General features: G+C 37.9%; 1 protein-coding gene across 2 annotated transcripts; it reads left to right on the forward strand.

The window, feature by feature from the left end:
• The first annotated feature begins 2179 nt into the window (after window positions 1-2179).
• On the forward strand, window positions 2180-21215 carry LOC147869280 (uncharacterized). Of its 2 annotated transcripts, none has more exons than XM_087328009.1 (20): window positions 2180-2554; window positions 4182-4219; window positions 4297-4415; window positions 10622-10711; window positions 10829-10948; window positions 11279-11362; window positions 11449-11526; window positions 11617-11742; window positions 11935-12024; window positions 13187-13225; window positions 13307-13362; window positions 13710-13860; window positions 16174-16870; window positions 16991-17082; window positions 18274-18835; window positions 19232-19379; window positions 19472-19513; window positions 19587-19752; window positions 20621-20704; window positions 20796-21215. In XM_087328009.1, exons 1-20 carry the CDS (start codon window positions 2241-2243, stop codon window positions 20901-20903), a joined length of 3204 nt encoding a protein of 1067 aa, XP_087184135.1. In that variant the 5' UTR covers window positions 2180-2240; the 3' UTR covers window positions 20904-21215. The 2 variants fall into 2 exon arrangements, with proteins under 2 accessions (XP_087184135.1, XP_087184144.1); XM_087328018.1 differs by having other exon boundaries at window positions 11935-12015.
• The last annotated feature ends 1108 nt before the right edge of the window (window positions 21216-22323 follow it).

Below are 22323 nucleotides of genomic sequence, written 5' to 3' on the forward strand. Positions count from 1 at the left end.
TATTGTTGGTTGATTACCATATACCCAATTCATGGTGAATCAAGCAAGAGTGGTTGTCAAGTATTCTTGAACCTCTAGCTTCATTAATCCGAATCACATGAACTCTCACTTACCTCTCTTTGCAATGCTAACCTCGCTAAGAAGCTCATTATTACCCTAATTGGCTTTAGAATTAGAAACGGATGATAATGAACACTTAGATCATGTAATTAATAACCACACTTCAAAGAGTAAAATGATGCACCATACAAATAATTTGGAGGAATGATTAAGGTTTCTCAAAGCAGCACTTAACTCTAATAATTCAACTTACAACAAATGTGTGTGTGTGTGTTTGTGTTTTCAAACTCACAACCACGTATATATGTTGTTCAATGTTTCGTTTGGAATGAGAATGTAACACATGGGAGGACAATGTTTAAGGCTTCATGGTGGCAATTGCTGAAGTGATGTAGTTTTTTTATCACACTTATTGATATAAATGTTTGCTTTCACACACACATAGAGTAGAGTTTGGATTAAAAAAGGGGGGCTTAGAGTAGAAGTTCAAGAAGAATGGCTAAAAGTCTCAAAAGTGACTTTTATAGTTGTTTTACAAAGAGATTGTCCCCTTATGTTGCATGGATAGAGGTGACCATTCGGTGTAAAGATCCAAACCAAACTTTGTTTTATCCCCCCTTTTACTTATCCTTGCACTTAGTTAAGTGCTCGCACCAATGTTGACGTCTTCATGGTTTTGCTACATATGACACATACTTAACATATGCATTGTTGAATATTCTCCTTATTCGTGCCCCAAACACCCCATCTCAGATAAAAGAGAATATCAACTAACTTGCATGGAACCTATCTCTGTTCAAAGAAGATGACGACTTTTGTAGTTTGGTGCAACATCTGCAATAGAGTGTGTGAATATGTGATACATTGGCATTGCTAAAAAACTACAAAAACTCCCTCCTCGAGGAATGTATTAATGCACTAGAAGCAAACACACATGCCACCCGTCTTCCCAAACCATTTATTCATATGCTACCTACCATCTATATAAGGACCCAAATATATTGCTTTATTTATTTATTTATATGTCATGTTGAGTCATTTCCAATCGCTTCCCCATACAAATTGAGGAAGGCGATGACATAAGTTTTTTTTTTCCCAAAAAAACATTACTTCACATTTGTTAGCAACTAGAATACAACAGAGTTTACCCGAATCCACAATGGGATCAACATATACAATGTGGAGGAACAACTCCAAAACTATCAAACAAAAACAACAAAAACTCACTTGACCCTTAATTCCAACAAAACTTAAATAAACCCCATTTTACCCCGATTGTAAATCTTCCAATTAACTCTTTTCTTTTTCTTGCAACATTATCTGGGTAACATGACTATACTAACCCCCTTTTGCTTCAACTATACATACATAATTACAACCCATGTACAATATTGGGAGCCATCGGTGGAAACAACCACCTAGGCGCACGGTAATTCCACTTAGGCCTCGACGAAGATTTGACCATCATGGGAGAACCACTCCATTTCAGCAAGAACTTTGACCTTGCCCTTTCTGCTTCTTCCGATTCCACTTGAATCAAATCATACCGTCTGCGCAACCAAGCCACAAGCTCAAACAAGATATTTAACATCACCTCCCTGCATGAGAGCTTTCGTTGTTGAAAAACAAACTTACAGTGCATGATCCAGATGTGCTAGATCATTAACCACACAACCATAAGCCAAATCTCCTCAAAAGATTTAGAATTTGTGCTTGGTCTCACCCCATCACATTGGAACACGCTACCACCCTGCACTATAAATCCATGTCCTTGTGGGTTTTAACTGTTCACCCTAGCTTTCCCCTTTTAGAGACAATCCTTGTATGGAGCCAAAAGCATACACATGGTAAAACCTCGAGGGATGGGACAACGCGATATGGGCGGGGTCTTGTGTCTTTGTCGAGTTACCAGGAAGTTGACCAATGGAGATTGTTCCTTTCGGGTGGGGTGAATGAATGAATGAATGGGTGGGATTCTCTCACATTTACATGGCGATGGGATTGACAATTGAGAGTGTGTTTTTTCTTGTAGGCGTCATTTGTTTGTATTTCTTCTGAGTATATATATGTATACATACATATGTATATATGTAGTATGAAGGAAGATCTTCCGCACAGACAGTGTAGTGTGTCCAAATCGATCCATCGATGCACGGAGCGTTTTGAAGTGTCCTGCACGCATGGCCAAGACTCCTCACTCTCCTCGCCGTTTCCTGCTCCTCCTGCTCTACATTCTCAGCTTGCACGCCATCTCCATCTTCTTCTTCACCAGAGGTTTCCTGCTCACCCGCAATGAGCTCCCCCTCTACAGCCGGTGTGGCGACATCTACGCGACCCAAGCCACCGTGGACCGTAGTTCGGATCAATGCGATAGAGTTGCCGTTGAAGAAAGTTCTTGTAATTGCTCCAGTGTTTTGTCAGATTTAGAAACAGGGAATTGCTGGACACGCCCGTTAGTGAACAAAGTTGTAATCTTAGTGCTTGATGCCCTCAGGTATGCTTACCCCGCACACACTTTAGCACACTATTGTGCAGTTCGACGAATTGCAGATGTGAGCTTGTGAAGAACACAATCATTCAGTTTTTTTTTTTTTTTTTTTTTCCAAAATGAAGCTACATTCCCATTAGTTAGGAAGGATTATTACAAAGAGACTATACAAGGAGTCTTATACACGAAACGGGGAATCTCCCTCCGATCAAGTTCAAGAAAATGAGACTACTTACATAGCCACAATTATTCAGGTTTGTATATACATATGCATACATGTATGTAAGTAGGTGTGTATGTATACACGTGCATATATATTCCAAAGAAAAGGTTTCAAGACTGGAATTTATCTCATCAAAACAACTGGCAGAAAATGGAAATAATGCTGAAAATGGTTCCAACCACATGGCATAAATATGAATGCACTATCCCCATTCCAATATACTTGGACTGTCCACACTTAAACATGATCAGAGTGGAAAATAATAGAGTGATCTGAATTGATATCATTAAATTGGATAATGAAGAAGATGGGTCAACCCCATAATGTCTTTTGGTATCAAGATCAGAGAGGAAAATAATAGAGTGATCTGAATTGATATCATTAAATTGGATAATGAAGAAGATGGGTCAACCCCATAATGTCTTTTGGTATCAAGATGGCCTATTATAAGGTACTAATTCTACACCTGTCACATGATGGATTTATCATCTGGCCACCTTATATGGATACATCTAGCTCATGCACTCCTTAGTCTGATAGTGTAACTCAAGTCCTCTTCACATCAGTCAGAGATTAAGATAGGTAGATATATTCACAAATCTATGGAAGAACTAATATGCACGTGTGTCATCAGGGGTGAAATGAGAAGAACACTATATTTCCCATTATGCCAATTTTTATGAAATAAAAGGGTGATATCATGGTTTGTTCAAACAAGGCTTTGACCCATTGCATAGGCTAATATAACATCAAGAGCAATGGTGATTAGAACTATTCTTGCAAATAATCCAAGAGACATTGAGAGAACTTGTTGAAGGACAACAATATAAACACTATAGCTAGATAAAAAGAATCGACACAACTTTCTTTAGCTCCACCACTCATGCCACAAGTCAATCAAAGGTTATACAAGTATGGTCTTGACTAAGACACTCGCAAGGGACTACAGTGGATCGGGCAATAAAAGCTTGTCACCAATAGGACCCAACCATTTAAAGCACAACCTATGCCCCAGCCATTCACTCGGCAATGAAGGTGCTTCCCTCACCTTGGATACCTCTCTATCTTGGTTCGGCCCATGGTAGAAGTTTCAGCCTATCTAACTTCGTAATTTTAAATGCTTAGATAACATGACTCTTTGGTACCTTACGTCTAGTTATATTCATTTATTTTGGTTTGTTGTTCTCAAAGACAAGACAACATTTTAAGATGTAATCTAGGTCATGTTAATATATCTGTTCTTTTTCCGTTCTTTCTTCTGTTGGAAATTTTCACATAATCAAAAGATCTGTGAGATATATTACCTGTTTTGTCTATCGTAACTTTTTAATGTGCTGATTGTTATTATTTTGCTATTGTAGCATAATAATAACAATTTTCCCTTTTTGACCTTTTCGGTTCACCTTTCAGGTTTGATTTTGCTGCTCCCAGCAAATTATTTACTTATAGTAAGTATAATTCTAGTGCCCTATCTCCATTCAGGGAAAATATGCTTGGGACGAAATTCATTTAGCTCGTTTTCTAGAGCCCCAACCATGGATGGATAAGCTGCAAGTACTCCAACGACTTGCGTTCGAAGAGAGGTCAGCTGTATTGTTCAAATTTATTGCTGATCCCCCAACAACAAGCTTACAACGTTTGAAGGTTAGATTGTTGAGTTCTATTTCATAATAATTAGATAATGAAGTGAATAAAGTAGATCAGCAAGTTAATAGAAACATAGATTAGAATGCATCCCACACATGCATAAATGGAGCCATACAGAATGGTTTCTATGTTTTCCTTTCCCTGGAAAACATTTTAATTTTAAGAAAGATATATCTATCATAGTGTATATAAAAATACAGTCTCACACTCACGAGAATCTTTGTAAGAGGAGTATATGATGGATGGAAACTGCGGAAGTGGCATTGGTACCAATAATCTCTGGCATGAGTCAGGACAAGACATTGATGTCACAAGCTTTGGCACATTCATATTTTGGAGTTACATATATTGTAGTAGGGCCTCACACAATCTTATCTCATTGATGGCTTATCAATCGTATTTTATTTTAAGTCTCGATAGAGGACTCCAAGATGCTCAACCCTTAGGTGTTGTGGCCTTGCTTGTACAGTTGGGATTCACTGTCATATTTACTCAGGGGTCTTTGGCAGAATAATTGTTTGATTCATATCCCAAGCATCTATGCCTTACAATGGAAGTAAAGGTATAATGAGGAATGGGGAGAATGAGGTGGGTTGTATAATATTCTTATACATCAGAGAAAAATGAAAGGATAAGAACTTGGGAAAGGGATATAAAATGATCAAATTTGGTGTATGAAATTAACAATGGACTGATGAGTAATAAGTATAAAGTATTGGTAAGGGAGGCCAAATTCACCACATTTGTAACTAATTATAGTTGGAGGGTGGCAACTCCAGACCTGCACTCTCTTTCATCTTTATTATCTCTCTTTTACATTCTCTCTCTTCCTAGATTCTTCTCTCTCTAGAATTTGCAACTCTTTAAATGCCTTCTCTCTCTTCCACTTTTTCCAAGATATTCCCTCTTATTCCTAGTTTATTGTACATGTTTGGTAGTACAAGAGTCACTTAACTACCAAACAACCATTTCACCCACTTTCCCCAGTTTTGTATAAATAGGCTATACCAGCCTCTTTTGTAAAGACTTTTATTTTTGCTACTACTTACAAACAAGCTCTACTGTTTGGCTGTGTCTCTACTCTTTGCAACCATTTTTTCTACTGTTTTGTTCTAACAACTCTTCCACTGCTGCTATTAACAGCTTTTCTCACATGGTATCAGAGCAGTGAGGTCTCCATATCCTCAGCCTGTTTTTTTTGCCAAAGAGCACACATACCTATTTTCTTTTATCCCTCCCTCCCAACCCTATAGAGGAGGTTCTCTTAGCAGCCACCCTCCCAACCTATAGAGGAGGTTCTTCGTTTTTCTTTTCCCCTCATCTGAGCCTCGCCTAGCATCTAGGGAGGAGTAGAAAGCCCTGAGCATCTACCTACAGCTGCTGCAAATTGTCTAGTTGTAGCTCAAGTGGAGGATATCCATGGCCTCACATGCCACCATTGTTTCATCCACCATTCCCCAACTCCCGAAAGAGTCCATCTTGGATGGGAACAATTACTTGGATTGGGAATTACAAATAAAGACCTTGCTACAGTACCATTGTCTATGGAATGTAGTCAATGGTAGTGACAAGAAACCACCGGTAACTTTATCCTCTTCAACCAAATCAGTTGCTGGCTCATCTAACGCTGAGATTGATGCTTGGCTAGATAAGGATTCTCATGCTCATGCTTTCCTCATGTTTAATATTAAACCGAGCATGGCTTGTCAATTTCAAGATACAGATGAAGAGACAGCCAATGAACTATGGGCAGCCATCAAAAAGAGGTATCATCGAGCTAATCATGCCCAAATGATAGCTATTCAGAGCCAACTAGCAAATCTCAAGATTCATGACACTCCCAACATCATGGATCAAATAATGCAATTTGTTACTCTCTAAAAGGAACTAGTTTCTTTGGGAAGCAAGTCAACTAAGTTGAGTTTGTGCATTGTCTAATGTTAAAGTTGCCAGAGTCATTCTCAGCCTTTTGCGACACAATTTTTCTTCTTCCCAACACACTAAATATGAATACATTTCTTGGCATGCTACAAGGCAGGGCAACAAGGAAGAAAAGTGCTCAAACTTCCAATGAGACGCTTCTACATGCGAAAAGTAAAGGCAAGTGGAAGCAAAATGGCAACTCCTACAACAAACCCAATCCGAGACCACCAAACAACCCGGCCTTCAAGGAGGTCACCTGACATTATTGTGGTTACAAAGGTCACATTCAGCCCGACTGTGGTTAGTAGACAGTGGTGCCACTGCACACATGACTTATGACAAATCCATTTTGCATGATGTGAAGCCTAGCTCCTACCAAATCTCCATCGGAGATGCCTCAAGCATTGAGGCTTCGTTTGTTGGTAATGTGTTTCTGAACACTTCTTCAAATGATGAAGCCGTCGTTCTTCAAGATGTGCTACATGTGCCTCACATCTCTGCCAACCTACTTTTGGTCTACTGAATCACTAAGCAAGGTTATGGAGTCTACTTTGATAGCTCAGTTCTGGAAGTCATTGACACCAACAACCTACAAATTGTAGCTAGTGGCACACACGAAGGGGGTTTATATCGCCTGAAAGGTTCTCGTAGCCCCTTGGAAAAATCCAAATCTCATCTTCTTCATCTTCTTCAAGGCTCTCATGCATTGGTGGCACAAGAATATCCCACGTTGTGGCATGCTAGGTTTGGTCACCTCAACTACGATTCTCTACAAAAGCTCTCCTCTTCATAGCTAGTTGAGGGTTTGCCTATTTTCAAAACTCCCAATACCCCATGTGTTGCTTGTCTTCACGGAAAGCAACATCGAGAGCCTTTCCCTCATGAAGCCACTCACTATGCAACATCTACCTTGGAGTCAGTGCACATGGATCTTTGTGGTTCCATGAAAACCACTACTCTTGGTGGTGCATGCTACTTCATGCTTATCATTGATGTAATATCTTATTTGGTCTTATAGGCCATTTTGGCCTCTTAAAAGACGTTAATATATCTTTCTTTCTTTCTTTCTCAAAGACAAAAGCTACAATATACCTAACTTGAGAATCTCACATGTGCCAAAAACCAGATTCCCTCGTTTCTTCTCTTTTCATCTTATTTACTTTTATATTTACTGTGTAACATTTATTTTATTTTTATTTGTTCTCAAAGACGAGACAACACTCAAGATGTAATCTCTCTCATTTGGTCTTATAGGCCATTTTGGCCTCTTAAAAGACGTTAATATATCTTTCTTTCTTTCTTCTTTTTCGTAAGGTTTGGGTTTATTTTCTTGTAGAAAAATCTCAAGCCTTCACCAAATTTCAAGAATGGGTAGCTCTTGTGGAGAACACGACAACAAAGAAAGTTCGAAAGATCAAGTCCGACAATGGTGGAGAGTTTATCTCCCAAGCTTTCCACCATTTTTTCTCTCAACGAGGCATTGCTCGCCAATTTCTACACCCAATACTCCTCAACAAAATGGAGTTGTGGAAAGGAAGAACCGGATAGTTCAAGAGATGTCTCATACAATGCTATCTCAATATGATCTTCCTCTCTTGTTTTGGGGTGAAGTTGTCAACACAGCAGTCTACATCATCAACTGCTGCCCAACAAAAGCAGTTCCTGCAATGACCCCTGCGGAAGCATTTATAGGTGTAAAGCCCTTAGTATCTCATTTTAAAGTCTTTGGTTGTGATGCTTATGTTCACATTTCAGATCATAAAAGGACTAAATTTGAGTCCAAAACCAAGAAATGCAAATTTCTTAGTTACAACACACAATCTAAAGCCTACAGGTTATGGGATTTAGAATCAAAGTCCCTAGTCATCTCTAGGGATGTTCATTTTGTGGAGTCTAAACCGGATGACAGTAGGATTTCACATGAGTTCACGGTTGAAATTCTAGCTCCTCCGGAATCTCCTATTTTACAAGATGTCTCACCTTCAAGGCCCCCATCTCCTCCTACTCAACCCCTAACTTCACCAACAATTCAAACCTCTCCCTCAACTCCACTCGTTTCCCCTCCCTCTACACACCAGTTTCCACCACTTCCCCCAAGTGGCTTCAAGCCACATTTCGTGATTCTCATCTCTCCGATGCTGAACATCATGAGTATACATCTGGTTCTCCAACCAACATGAAAAGAACACGTAGGTCACAACGGCCTCTTCACTCATGCAACTTTGCCTTACTGTGCACTGTTGTGCAATCACAAGAATCCACAACAGCAAAAGAGACCCTTGTTCTTCCAAAGTGGAAAGCAGCAATGGAAGTTGAACTTGATTCCATTGAGCAGAATCATACATGGGAGTTGGTCCCATGGCCTCAACATCGACAATTCATTGGACTGAAATGGATTTTCAAGACCAAGTACCATGTTGATGGTACTTTGGATAAGCACAAGGCACGTTTAGTTGCAAAAGGTTGCTCACAAGTGGAAGGAGTGGATTACGAGGAAACATTTGCTCCAACAACAAGGTACACCTCTATTCGATGTGTGCTTGCGCTTGCTGCTCACCACAAATGGCCCATCTTTCAAATGGATGTCAAGTCAGCCTTCCTTAATGGTGACTTGAAAGAGGAAGTTTATGTTGAACAACCTCCAGGTTTTGAGATTTCAAATCGGGAAAACATGGTCTACAGGTTACACAAAGCCTTGTATGGATTAAAGCAAGCTCCGAAAGCTTGGCATGACAAAATTGATACCTTCTTTCTCTCACTTGGGTTTACGCATTGTTATGCTGACAACAATCTCTATGTCTTTTCCCAAGAAAATCTGCTATGCTTGATCATATTATATGTTGATGACCTTCTAATTACAGGGTCCCTTGTTTCTAAAATCGAGGAGATTCGTGCTGACCTCAAAACCACATTCGAAATGACTGATCTAGGACTTCTCCATTGCTTCATAGGTATGGAGGTCTATCAATCAAATGGTGGTATCTTCCTCAGCCAACATAGGTATCTCAGCCAGCTCCTTCAGACCTATGGCATGTCAAATTGCAGGCCACTCTCTTGTTCGATGGATCCTAACTCAAAGCTATCTCGTGAAGATGATTCTCCCATATTTGAAGATATCACCAAATATAGAAAGTTAATTGGGTCTCTTCTTCACTTACACCAGGCCTGATTTGTCCTATAATGTGAGTATTCTCAACCAATTCTCAAGTGCTCCGAAACAAAGTCATTGGCAAGCAGCAATACGAGTTCTTAGGTACTTGGCCAACACACTCGACTATGGTCTGTCTTTTAGAAGTGGCATTGAGTTTGTTGGCTACTCGGATGCTAATTGGGCAGGTGATATTGATTCTAGAAGGTCCACATTTGGCTATTGTTTTATGTTAGGTTCATGCTTGATTTCTTGGAAATCAAAGAAGCAAATTTCAGTTTCTACTTCATCAACAAAAGCTGAATATTGAGCCTACTTGGATACTTTTTGTGAATTGCTATGGTTAATGCAATTATTTTATCACATTGGTGTTTTGCAAGACTCTCCTATAACAGTTTTCATTGATAACCAAAGTGCTTGTGCCTTGGCACATAGCTCGACATTTCATGGTAGAACAGAACATATTGAAGTGCACTACCATTTAGTTCGTGAATTAGTGAAATCACTAGTCATCAACTTAGCATATCGTCCTACTCAAGAAAATGTGACTGATTTATTTACTAAGCCCCTTCCAAGGCAAGCCATTGATCAGCTCTTTGGTCGACTCAATGTTGGACTGCCGTTCTAGAGCTGAGAGGAGGTGTTGAAGGGTGGCAGATCCAGATCTACACTCTCTTTCATCTTTATTATCTCTTTTTTACATTCTCTCTCTTCCTAGATTCTTCTCTCTCTAGAATTTGCAAGTCTTTAAATGCCTTCTCTCTCTAAAATTTGCAACGCTTTAAATGCCTTCACTCTCTTCCACTTTTTCCAAGATATTCCCTCTTATTCCTAGTTTATTGTACCTGTTTGGTAGTACAAGAGTCATGTAACTACCAAACAACCATTTCACCCGCTTTCCCCAGTTTTATATAAATAGGCTATACCAGCCTCTTTTGTAAAGACTTTTATTTTGCTGCTACTTACAAACAAGCTCTACTGTTTGGCTGTGTCTACTCTTTGCAACCATTTTTTCTACTGCTGTCTAACAGCCTTCTCACAGCTTGGCTGTGTCTATTTTGTTCTAACAACTGTTCTGCTGCTGCTATTAACAGCTTTTCTCACAATTATTTTGAATTGGGCTGTCTTTTAGGGGCTAACAACTGGTAGTCTTCCTACCTTCATTGATGTTGGGAACAGCTTTGGGGCGGCAGCTATTGTGGAGGACAACATCATTAACCAGGTTTCTTGATATTATTTTATTTAGTCTTTATTTTACTTGAACAGCTTTAGGGTGGCTGCTATTGTGGAGAACAGCATTATTCACCAGGTTTTGTGATGTTAATTTGTATTTTTTCAGCTTTCTAGCAATGGAAAAAGAATCATCATGATGGGGGATGATACATGGCTGCAGTTGTTTCCAACAGAATTTACAAAAACATATCCCTTTCCCTCATTCAATGTCAAAGATTTAGACACTGTAATGACATTCTCAACCTCTACAGGATGCTTTTTATCTCTATTGCTATATTTATGTGAAAGTAAAAGTTGCCCAAATATGTTGGTGATGTATTGAAATGATTGCTTGCAATATGTGAAGTGTAAACAGCAACATGGCATTACAACATATTAAAATCCAGGACAAATAGCTTATGAACACAGCCAAATTTCTTGTGTTTGTAGGGTTTAAAAGTCAACTGAACTAGAAAATTTCAAAACTATAAAATTCTTAAAAACCTGAAGTAGCTGCTCTGGTTTTGAGTTTCTCTTAAAAAGACACAACTCATATCAATGCTTGATGTGAAAACAGGTGGACGATGGTGTGGTAGAGCATTTGTTTCCTGCATTATATGAAGACAGCTGGGATGTGCTCATAGGACACTTCCTAGGAGTGGTGTATTTTTTCTCTAAATCCATTCACATATATTGTTTTTGTGTAAGGCAAAAGAATGTATGCATACTGAACAGAGTGATATTCAGGATCATGCGGGCCACATTTTTGGAGTGGAATCATCACACATGGTTGATAAGTTGGAGCAGTACAACAAAGTTCTGGAGGTTTTATTGCTGCTATATGTCAACTTGAGTTCTGGATGTAATTGTTCGCAAATGGTTTTGACCTTTATAATTGCTCCATATTTCTTGCAGGATGTTATATCTGTACTTCAGAATCATTCGTTTCCAGGTGGGCTCCATGAAGACACATTGCTTCTGGTAATGGGTGATCATGGCCAGACATTGAATGGAGATCATGGTGGTGGAACAGCAGAAGAGGTAGATCATATTTTAATATTTATTTATTCATGTAAATGTCAAACTATTATATACGAAACATGCCTGTATGTTTCATTTTGTACTCTTTGCAATTTAATTTATTCCTCTACTTTTCAGAATCATTCAAACAAGAGTTACTTCTGGTTGAAGTTTTCCAATTCGCTGATTTTTGTTCGATATGAATTTTATTAGGTGGAGACAGCATTGTTTGCATGGAGTACAAGATTTCCAGTTCATTCTTCTCTACAAATTTGTCCATGCACTGTAGATTTGGTAAGTAAGGTATTGTGGAGTAGTTTATAGTTGAATCACACATTTAAATTCATCATAACTTGTAGATCTATTTCTTGCGTTGAATTTTTTCTTTTTGTTTTGAGGTCAGAACTAATAAAAATAAACAAAGGCATTTACAAAATGAGTATATGCCTTAAGACCCACGTTTTAATGAAACTTGTAAAATGTTTTGTAATGTAGCAAAACCCATCATTAAGTAATTTCTATCAGAATGTACAATATACATAAGAGAGCAATATTTCTTGAGGCACTAACCAAACTGTCAAAGTTCATCCATATGAGGTATACTTTCTATTTCACAATGGCATTCAGGAGATCAAGACATGATTAAAGCCAAAAGAAGCTGGAGACAAAGAAGTGTTACGTGGACACTCATTGAGTCTTTAGAGAATTTTAGTTACCAATTTCCACCTCTATAAACAGGGGTGCTTAAATCTCCCTCTACTGAACATATATGCATATAGAGAAATCTTCATCACGGACAGAGTGTAAAGGTACAATGGTTCTTTACAGAGACAAAATACATCTTTCTACTTAGGAACCTCTTCAGACATCCCAATGATAGTTCAAATATTTCTCTGCTGATAGAGCCATCCAGTTTAGATGCTCTACACGTCCACTGACATAAGAATTTTCTCACAGGAGGTGTGGTACAGAGAGTATGTGACATCATTGATCACCATGAGAGACCCTCAGGAGGGGCAGAGTGTGGGGGGTGCAATGGTCTTTTACAGAGATAACATACATGTTACTACTTAGGCTCTTCGTCAAAGATCCTAGTGACAGGATACCATTTTCCTCTTGATAAGGCCCTCCAGTTTGGGCGCCCTAAACTTACAGGGACATGAGTCTTCATACAGGTGTGATCTACTTCATGTTGGTGGTGACATTCCCAGAACAAACTTCTATCTTCCACGCTCTCTACATTTACTTCGTTTCAGTTGACCTTTTGAATCTGCCATTTCTTCATTACAGAATTACGACATTGTTCATTTCCCTTCACATTCATATTTCTTTGTTTGATTTTCTAGTTGTGGTACATGTTTTTGTGTACAGTGGCATCTCTCTCTCTCTTACACACACATTATAATTGCTCTCAATTTAATGTTCTAGCTCTTTGCTGTTTTTGATGGATTTCATTACTTTGCAGGGAAAGGAGAACAATTCATGCATATGTGACTTTCAACAGGTTGGTAAGTTTTTATTTATTTGTGGGTATATGTATTTACTGTGGAATGAAGATGTTGTGACAAATTACATATTTTTGTAGCTTGATTTTGCTGCAACATTAGCTGCTATTGTGGGAGTACCACTTCCCTTCGGGAGGTAGTTATTTTTCTATGCCTGATTAACTTGATGACCTGTAATTCTAAAACCTGCATTAATTCATATTCATGTATTATAAAAATGTAGTTCAATTATATAATACCATGTTTTTGATTAAAATGTTGTTGCTAGCTTATAAAGATGCCGACTGCTAATAATCAGTCTAGATACATTGGCTTAAAGATTAAGCATTGAGATCCTACTTTCCCATTTTCTTAAATACGCTTTCATCTGGAATGCATCAACAAGCTTTCAATTATCAACAACTCTTATTCTCTGTTGTTTGTTTGGTTAAAAGTAAAATGTTAACTGCATGGCTGACTGAGTTATTTACTTCAAAAATGTAGCATCGGACGCATCAATCCACAGTTATTGAGTTTGCTAGGTGGATCATGGCCAACTCGTACTGTTCAATCTTCTATGAAAGAGGAAGATGGATGGCTTAAGTTAAAGTGGTTGGAGGGTTACCATCAGCTACTACGTCTTAACGGCTGGCAGGTTTCGTTCTTTTTGAGACATTCACAATGTTCATTTAACAGATGATTGAAGTTTTTTTATTGTGTCTATTTAATTTTTAGACATTTGTAAATATTGAAATGCTAAAATATTCAAACTGCTTGCACAAAAAAAAAGCTCAGAGGCGCGTCTAACATTTCGTTACAGCCTTCAATAATTGAAGGACAAAAATAATAAATCTATATGACCTAGAAAATTAGTCTTCTGGGTACAAAAGGAAACAAAGGTATTTTTGTTATTCTAAGCAGATCCATTCAAGTTCTTCAACATGGTCCAAAAACGTGTCAGAAATGCATTTGAATGACTAGAATGGGTGCACAATAACCATCCCTGAAATGATGAGAGGAGGCTCAGGCAAGGAAACAAGTTAGGGGATGATAAAATGGAAAGCTCAAATATTTCTGTATCTCATGTCTATGAGCTGCAAAAAGCTTTAACATATTAAGCATAAGATTCCTTCCATCATCTCAAAGGCCCCATCTGAATTGATGTTGAAATAGTATATGTGAGCATGTCTCAAGTATAGGTTTGAACCATAGATGGTTGGGAAACTCCTGGAGATGTAAAAAATAGAATGCACTGTTGCATTGTGAATCTTTGTGATTGTAAAAATCCACTGTTTCATGCGTGCGCCAAGCATAGACATCCAATATCACTATGTGTGCAATTTTGATTAAGGACCGCACAGTTTAATGGTTGTCTGATAGTCCAACATTCATTTTTAATGTGAATATTGGAAAGATCTGCTTCAGACAACTTCCAAAGACTTAAATTGGGCCTAGAAGGGAGTCTTGTCTTTGGGTGTGTCTTGAGAAGGGGTGCTATGTTTTGTTAAGACTCCAGCCTCTTTAGGTACCACCAATGCTCCATGATGTCAAAGTTGAAAGCTTCCATTAGGAGAAGACATTTGAGACCTAGAAATCTGTTAGATCTGGAGTTGGACGTCATGTAAGGTCTAATTTGTGATACTTGATGGTTGAAAGATGATCTATGTGAGTTGAGGATTTCTGTTGGGAAGTGCAACTAAGTTGATGGAACATTGAGACCCCAATTTGGAAAATTGGATATTTTACCCAACCAAAAAAACATTCTGAGGTCCGTTTTACAATAATATAAAATGTATAAATATAAAGAAGCAATTGATATTCCAATTTTAATCTAAAGGTAGAGTTCGTCACCTAGCCATCCAAATTTAGTGCTGTATATATCTCATTAGTAAGGCAAAAACCTTCACTCAAAATTTTTGTGCTCTCTTACTATCACGTTTTCTTTACTGTGAGTTATGTGTACACGTTTGCGGTTGGAATTGAATTATTTTCATTTGGAATTATTTGAGATGAGCTTTGAAAGAAAGTTTTCATAGCACCATATGCTAAGATGACAGATGAGGAAACCCAGTTATGGATATGGGCATGTACCCTTCACAGATTCATCAAATCATTTTCATTTGGAATTACATCAGAAAAGTTTTGAGCTATGCCATAGTATCATATTGTAAGTTGACAGATGAGGAAACCTGATTATGGACTGGCATTAGGGGACAGAATATCTGGCATTAGTGGAGATAACTGCAGACAGCGTTGCTTGGCATTTCCTCCTTGGGATGAATAGATTGAGAATCCTGTAGTGATCATAAATCAGTGGTGACACCAAACAAGTTGAGATAGCAGAAGGAGCCCATTTATGTACAAGAGTTGGCAATGCTTTTGGGCCTTAAAGTTGTGTATAAGGTTCAAATAAAGTTTATGTCCTATAATAGTGCCCTAGTACCATAGATTTTCATTCCCTTGTTTATGAAACCATATTGCTAGCTTCATCTATCATTCAGGGTTTATATGCAGTCTTTTAAGCCCAAGTCTGCTTTCAACAATTCCCATCCTTGAGCCCTCATAATTCTGTAAATGAACCGGTCTACAGTTAACCCTAGGCACATGCTATGATTCTTAACTCTCAGAAACATGCTGTCATCATAGTATAACTTGTGATGTAACTATATAATGCATAAAACTGAGAGTTATCATCAGGACACGATGGTAAATTTGATATGTTTATATGGAAAGAAACCTCGGAATCAGGCAGGTGCCATTTGACCACATCTGATCCTGTAGAGTCTCCAGATCTGTTTCCTCTACCATTTGCATATGTTTCTGTGATTGATATGTACTTTATTAACACGAACTCTCCTAAGGTTTCCTTGTCTCCTGATGATTTAACGTACATTAATTTTTTTTCTAGACAAGACATTTAAAGAAATTCAGAAAATTCAGAAAATTCAGTTGTTGGTTTGTTTCTTAGGTGAATCGTTACTTTGAGCAATATGCAGAATCAGTTATGAATGGGTTCTCAACAAGTGATCTCCGCAAGCTACAGATGTTGTATTCCCAAGCTCAGTCAGCTCTACCACAGTTTTCGAATGTCCAGGAGCCTGGTAAAGATTTGAATGAAGCTATGGTTATGCTCTCTGATGCAGTTGGGAAGTACACTAAGTACCTAGATGCTAGTGCATCACTTGCACGATCCAAGTGGACCCAATTCTCAGATGACATGATGGGATTAGGCCTAGTGATACTTTTCATTGCTGTGATTATCCAAATTAATGCAGTGTATAAAACTGGGGGAGTCGACTCTAATATAAATTTTGAAGATTGCAATAAAATATTTCCTCTTCATGAGATGCTCAAAGGAAGCATTGTGTTTGGCATATCCTTTGGCATCTTTGCAGTTTTATCCTCAATAATGATATCATCTCTATCCCAAGCATCTACATCCCTATCATGGAATCAAACAATAATGACCATCATTGGAGGAGCAATCTTTGGCTCGGCAAAATCATTAGTATTTCCTGGAAAGATAATTGCACAGGAGAATGATTGTAAGAAGATAACAGGAATGCAGACTTTCATTAACCTGGCTATATCAGATCCCCAAGGAGCTGTAGTAATTCTCTTTTGTGTGATGTATGCCTGCAGCTTGCTTTCAAACAGTTATATATGTAAGCTTGAATCTGCACGGTCTTAAGCGTTATTTTCTTTGCTATATCAAGAGTAATGAGCAAATATTCTGATAATGTGCGTTTATTTTCCTTATTCTGATAATGAGCATTTTTTTGTAGTGAAAGAGCAGCAGGTAGTTACATTTTTCTTAGTCTCTTCTGGATTTCACAGTTTAAGACATGCGATACAGAAAAAGTCGAAAGCTCCACAGGTAAAATTGACACGTCCCGATTGACTAACCCATTGATGCTGTTGATATATGATGGATACTATCTATACCTCTCCTTTATTAGGCACACATTGATCTTTGTATCAAGCATTGTGGCTATAGGTTGTAAACCTGTATACTAGACAGATTTCCTAGGAAGAGGTACCTTGGAGGAGATCTTGAGGTCTACATGGTGTACATTTCAATATTTCACCTTTTTTACTCCACAAAAGATGAGAAATGCCATTGATAGGTTACAATTTGGAAAGACCCAAGGTCATGATGGCTTGTTTGCTGAACTTTTATTTGTCTGTGACACGTTGCCCCCTCTTCTTTCATAGAGCTATGTGTGAAGGTTTCCCCAGTAGATGGACAGAAAATAGTATTGTACTGATCTTCAAGTGCGGAGATCCCATGATACCTAGCAATTATAGTTTAGCAATACTTGGCTAAACTATATAGTTCAATCCCAAAGTCAGAATTGAATGTATGGGCAGAGAGAAATGACTCTTGCGCAGCTGGACAGACAGTTTTCTGAAAGGGGCTCTCAATGTCAGATAACAAATTGACCCTTTGAGTCCTTATTCAGGAGGGAAGAGCGCATAAAAGGAGAATCTGCTGTTGCTTTGTGGGATTCTGGAAAGCTTTCGACATTGGACTGTGCAATTAGTTCATGTAAGGACTAGAAGCCCATGGAGTCCCTATAGATATGCAATAAGTACTATATGAATCAGTGTCAACAAAAAGTCTGCTCTCCTATTGGGTCATTAGAGGCCGTGGCTAACATGAGTTGTTAAAGTGGGGTCTCTATCACAACACTTGAAATGGGTCACAATAGATCAGGAATAGTAATGTGTCATGCCCGTTGGCCACAACCATCTGTGCCACAGTCCTTATTTCCATATGATCGAAAAATAAAGGCCATTATCACCCAGTACTGAAAGTACTTCTTTCGCTTCGGAGATCTCTCTGTTTTGGAGCGTTCCATGTCAAACATTTTTTAAAGGCAGAAGTTTGGTCATCTAAGTTCAGAATCTATAGGCCATTTTGGCCTCTTGAAGGATGTTAATATAGCTTTATTTCTTTTCTTTCTTTTTTTCATCTACTGCTGATACAAGTGATTCGCTTTATGCATTGGTTGTTTTTAGTAAGATATTTCTTTGGCATGATATCTGATTATTTTTGTAAGTGCAGGTCATGTGCTTTCTCGCAATGAATTTTCTTATGGGGCGCTTTGGTTCTAACACTGTTTTCAAGGATGTGGAATTTCAAACAAATGAAACAGTATCATACTTGACCATGTCAGCTGTTATTGAGCAATCTGTTGTCATCTGCTTCACTCTGTACTTGCCATTGCTTGTCTTGGGCTTTTACACTGTTAAAAAGCTGTGGAGCTCTTGTTTTCTGCAAAGTAGTTCTTCTTGGGTCGTGTTCTTTGGTGTACCCCTATCATATATAGCCTTAATGCTTCATTGGTTAGTTGGTGACCTTGTCAAGCTGCATTTGCTTTTCATTCCTGAAACTGCCAAAGAACTTGTGAGGTTGCGGCTACCTCAAATAGTTTATTACATTGTAGCTCTTCAGACTTTGTTGTTGGTTTATGAGATCAAAGACATTGAGCACAAGAATACGAAAGTTCGGCTGAAAAATCTTCTTGAAGATGCTGCCATGTTGTGTATTGCTATATGGGGCAGTCTGATATTACTGCTGCTTGGGAGGCAGGGACCCCTTATCACTTTGATTGCTGCTATAGAAGGTAGACAAATCGGTTTCTACAGTTTTGACTCTTAATATATTCATGATTGTTCCATTTAAGTTGAACCAGGCCTCAAGATTTCATTATTTTCCCATCTTAACTTGGGTCAGTGGGTATTTATGCGTCAGTAGAGGATATGTATAAAATGGTCAGCCATGCTGAACGAAGTCTAGGATTTTTTTTGAATACATATGATGGGATCTTCTATTCTCATGTGCATATAAAAGCTTTAGGAATGATGGTGGAATATTCTGTTTTCATCACTGCAAATGTCAGCGTTCCAAACTTCATTGAATTTTTTTTATAAATATTATACACATTCTTAATGTGAATTTCACAGTTATACAAGGTGTTGGTTGAAGCTTCATATACCAGAATCTTATGTCTCTTTTCTAGGTTGGTCTCTTATGAACATGCAATTTCCATGTTCATCTCCATTGAAAGTACCTGCTGTGGATGGAGTATACAGTGTCCCAGATTACTCTTTTGCAAATTTTCAGTGGAGTCTTTTTGCAGTACAGATATTCTTTTCAACGGGTCATAGGTAACTGTGCATCAATACACTTCATATTTTAGGATGCAATTTGAAAATTCCCCATGAATTCAATTGTTCTATGATTACTGCTCGTTCCATAGATGTGCTTTTGATGGACTACGATATGCTGCTGCCTTTGTAGGGTAAGGATGTTATTTTTTGGGTGCATGTATAGAACCATGTATTTTCACTGATTAATTTATCTTCATGCTACAGATTTGATCAATTCAACGTATATCGTCAGGGAATTCTTCTTGGGATTGATACATTTGGAGCTTCTCATATACTCCCCGTGGTTGGACTAGCAGTGCTGGTTGCAAAGAGAAATTCAGGGACTGGAATGTTTTCCTCCAATGCATTTTATAGGTCACAGTTTTTTCAGGTTCTTACACTGCCATTTTTTGTATTATAGTAAGCTATAATCCATGATTATTTACTCTTGCTCATGCTAGTTATACAAGGTGGCATTTTTTGTATTATAGTATGCTGTAAGCTGTCATTATTGTACTCTTAGTCAAGCCAGTTATACGAGGTCAAATTAACACTTTGTACACGAAGGTAGATACATTATTAGTGAAAGAGGTAAATCTTGACCAGAAATAAACTAGAAATCAATAGTTTCTGTTCCAACTTCTAGCCATATGAATGTTTACAAAGTGCATGATTGAAAGTTTTTAAACAATCAGGTCTTAGTTTTCAATCCATCTTTGTCCCAAATTTCTGGCAACTAATTGGGATGTTCCAGATATAAGATGATCCTCTAGATTCAAATACAGCTTTGTACGTACCAAGAATCAGGCACAAGGTGCCCAACAGTAAGGGATTTTGTATGCTCCTTTTAGCGATACAGATTTTTCTTTTGGAAAGAAAAACATGACCTTATAGCAAATTGGCAGAACATTTTGGCCATAGAAACTAAATTTTAAGTATAGGCAAAACAATCAATGTATGCCTGACCTTTTGCATATTTACTAGGATATCCATTAGTTTTCAAGACTTACCAGAATACCATTTAGCTTTTACTGCTTGACATTCAAGTATAGGGCTAAACCACCAATTTACAACTTTTTGCATATTTACTAATATGCCCCTCAGTTTTCAAGAATTTCCAGACAGCACTCAATTTTTACTGCCATACCCTAGACAATGACATTCTATTTTGTTTATAAGAACACAAAAATTTAAAATGTATAACTCATCTTGTATAATGCCATTAAATCCTAAATTTGACGTGTTCCATTTGAATGTAGGCATTATTAATGTATGGGCTGGTTCGGACGGTGACAACCTTTTTCACTACTGTGTGCGTAACAATTCAGAGACGTCATTTAATGGTATACTGCCTTCATTCGTATCTTTTGTTCTTTTGTTCTTTTTTTGTCGTTTCTAATGTGTTTACTCTCTTACTTGATTGTTGATATTTAGGTATGGGGATTATTTGCTCCAAAATTTGTTTTTGATGCTGCTGGCTTGCTGGTGACCGACAGCATATTGTTTCTCTTCTATGCATTGTGCCTTCCTCTTCTTAAATAGACAGTCCAAGTTTTCTTTTGTATATATTCCTTGACCTGTAATATTCCTCATATATGGTCCATCATGTTTCCAAGTTTGATGTCACCTTTGTATTGAGATTCCCTCAAATGATGATCTGGGAATTACAAATGATAGTGAGTCAATGCTCATAACTAGTAGATGAGCATCCAACAAGACTTACGTGAATATGGGCCATTGCTCTCCAAACCATCAAATGGAGTTCAAGCCACAAAAGGCAATCTAACCATAGGGTGCTTGATCATTGTTGTAATATCATTGCCATCATATTCACAGAGACAATCTTGTTCTCGATGTCAATATTTATTTATTGATTTATAATTATTAATAAATAAAACTTTTACGATACAAACACCTTCCAACATTGGTGCAAACCAAATTTGATAAATAATGCCTGCAGGTAAAACACAGTGACTTATTGGGCGCTGATTGCTGTCCAATGTAAGTTAGTGTTAAGCATTGTTAAAGAGTTCCAAGAAACCTCCTTTGTTAGTTTAATGTTGGCTTTATGAATTAAAGATGGTTCCTTTGCAGATGGTCAGTGATTGCTTGATATCCATATTTAAATGAGTGATGTACCCCTTTTGTGCAACAAAAGCCCCTTTCTAGCACCTCATCATTGTGTGCACCACCTTAAGGTCACCTGTCAATGCACTGGGAAGGTTGGGGTATTTGTCTCGGTCATCTGTGTGACTTTTCTTACTAGAGTATTGCTTGTATATCTTTATGAAATGTTTGGATTGAGAGCATTCATCTTGCCAATTTCGTAATCGAAAAGTTGCATTCATAACATTTCTGTCTATGGTTTTGTACATAAATGAAAAATCACTTTGTTTGGTGTCTTAAGGCAATATGGAACTAACAAAGAAAATGCTAATATAAAACTTTCAAAGAAAATGTTTGCATTTGGTAAACAAGTGCTAGGGTTGTCTCTATTATGTGAAAAAAACTTATTATAATGTTGAAAAGCCACTCCTCCATAACCCTAGTGTGCTATCAGCAACTCTTAAGTGGCACTTATCTTAGTAGTAGGATGGGTTGCATGAAGGTCATGAAGGCCCAAGTCAAGGTTGACCCTTCACATATGGTGATTGCCTTTGCACTTGATGGATATTTACAAGCATGTGCATTCTTTGTGGATCCATGCACCATGGCTTGATACAAGAATCCCTAAAACTCATCTCACTTGGAGATGTTGCCCTATCCCCTTAGTGATGATTGAATATGACGTTGCAACACCTATGTTGGGATATCACAAACACTAGAATAATCATTGATGATCGCATTGTAGGAATTGCTACTCTAGTAGGTCATTGCACATTGTGGAGTTTCTTTGGACATGGAGTATCGTCGTGTTGTTTAGGAATGCAAAGGTGGTTGTGATAAAAAATATTGCCATTAA

Source organism: Azolla caroliniana, unplaced genomic scaffold (genome assembly GCF_043228905.1).
Source record: "Azolla caroliniana isolate FFs.n. ecotype wild unplaced genomic scaffold, voAzoCaro1.0.p SCAF_1, whole genome shotgun sequence".
NCBI lineage: Eukaryota > Viridiplantae > Streptophyta > Polypodiopsida > Salviniales > Salviniaceae > Azolla > Azolla caroliniana.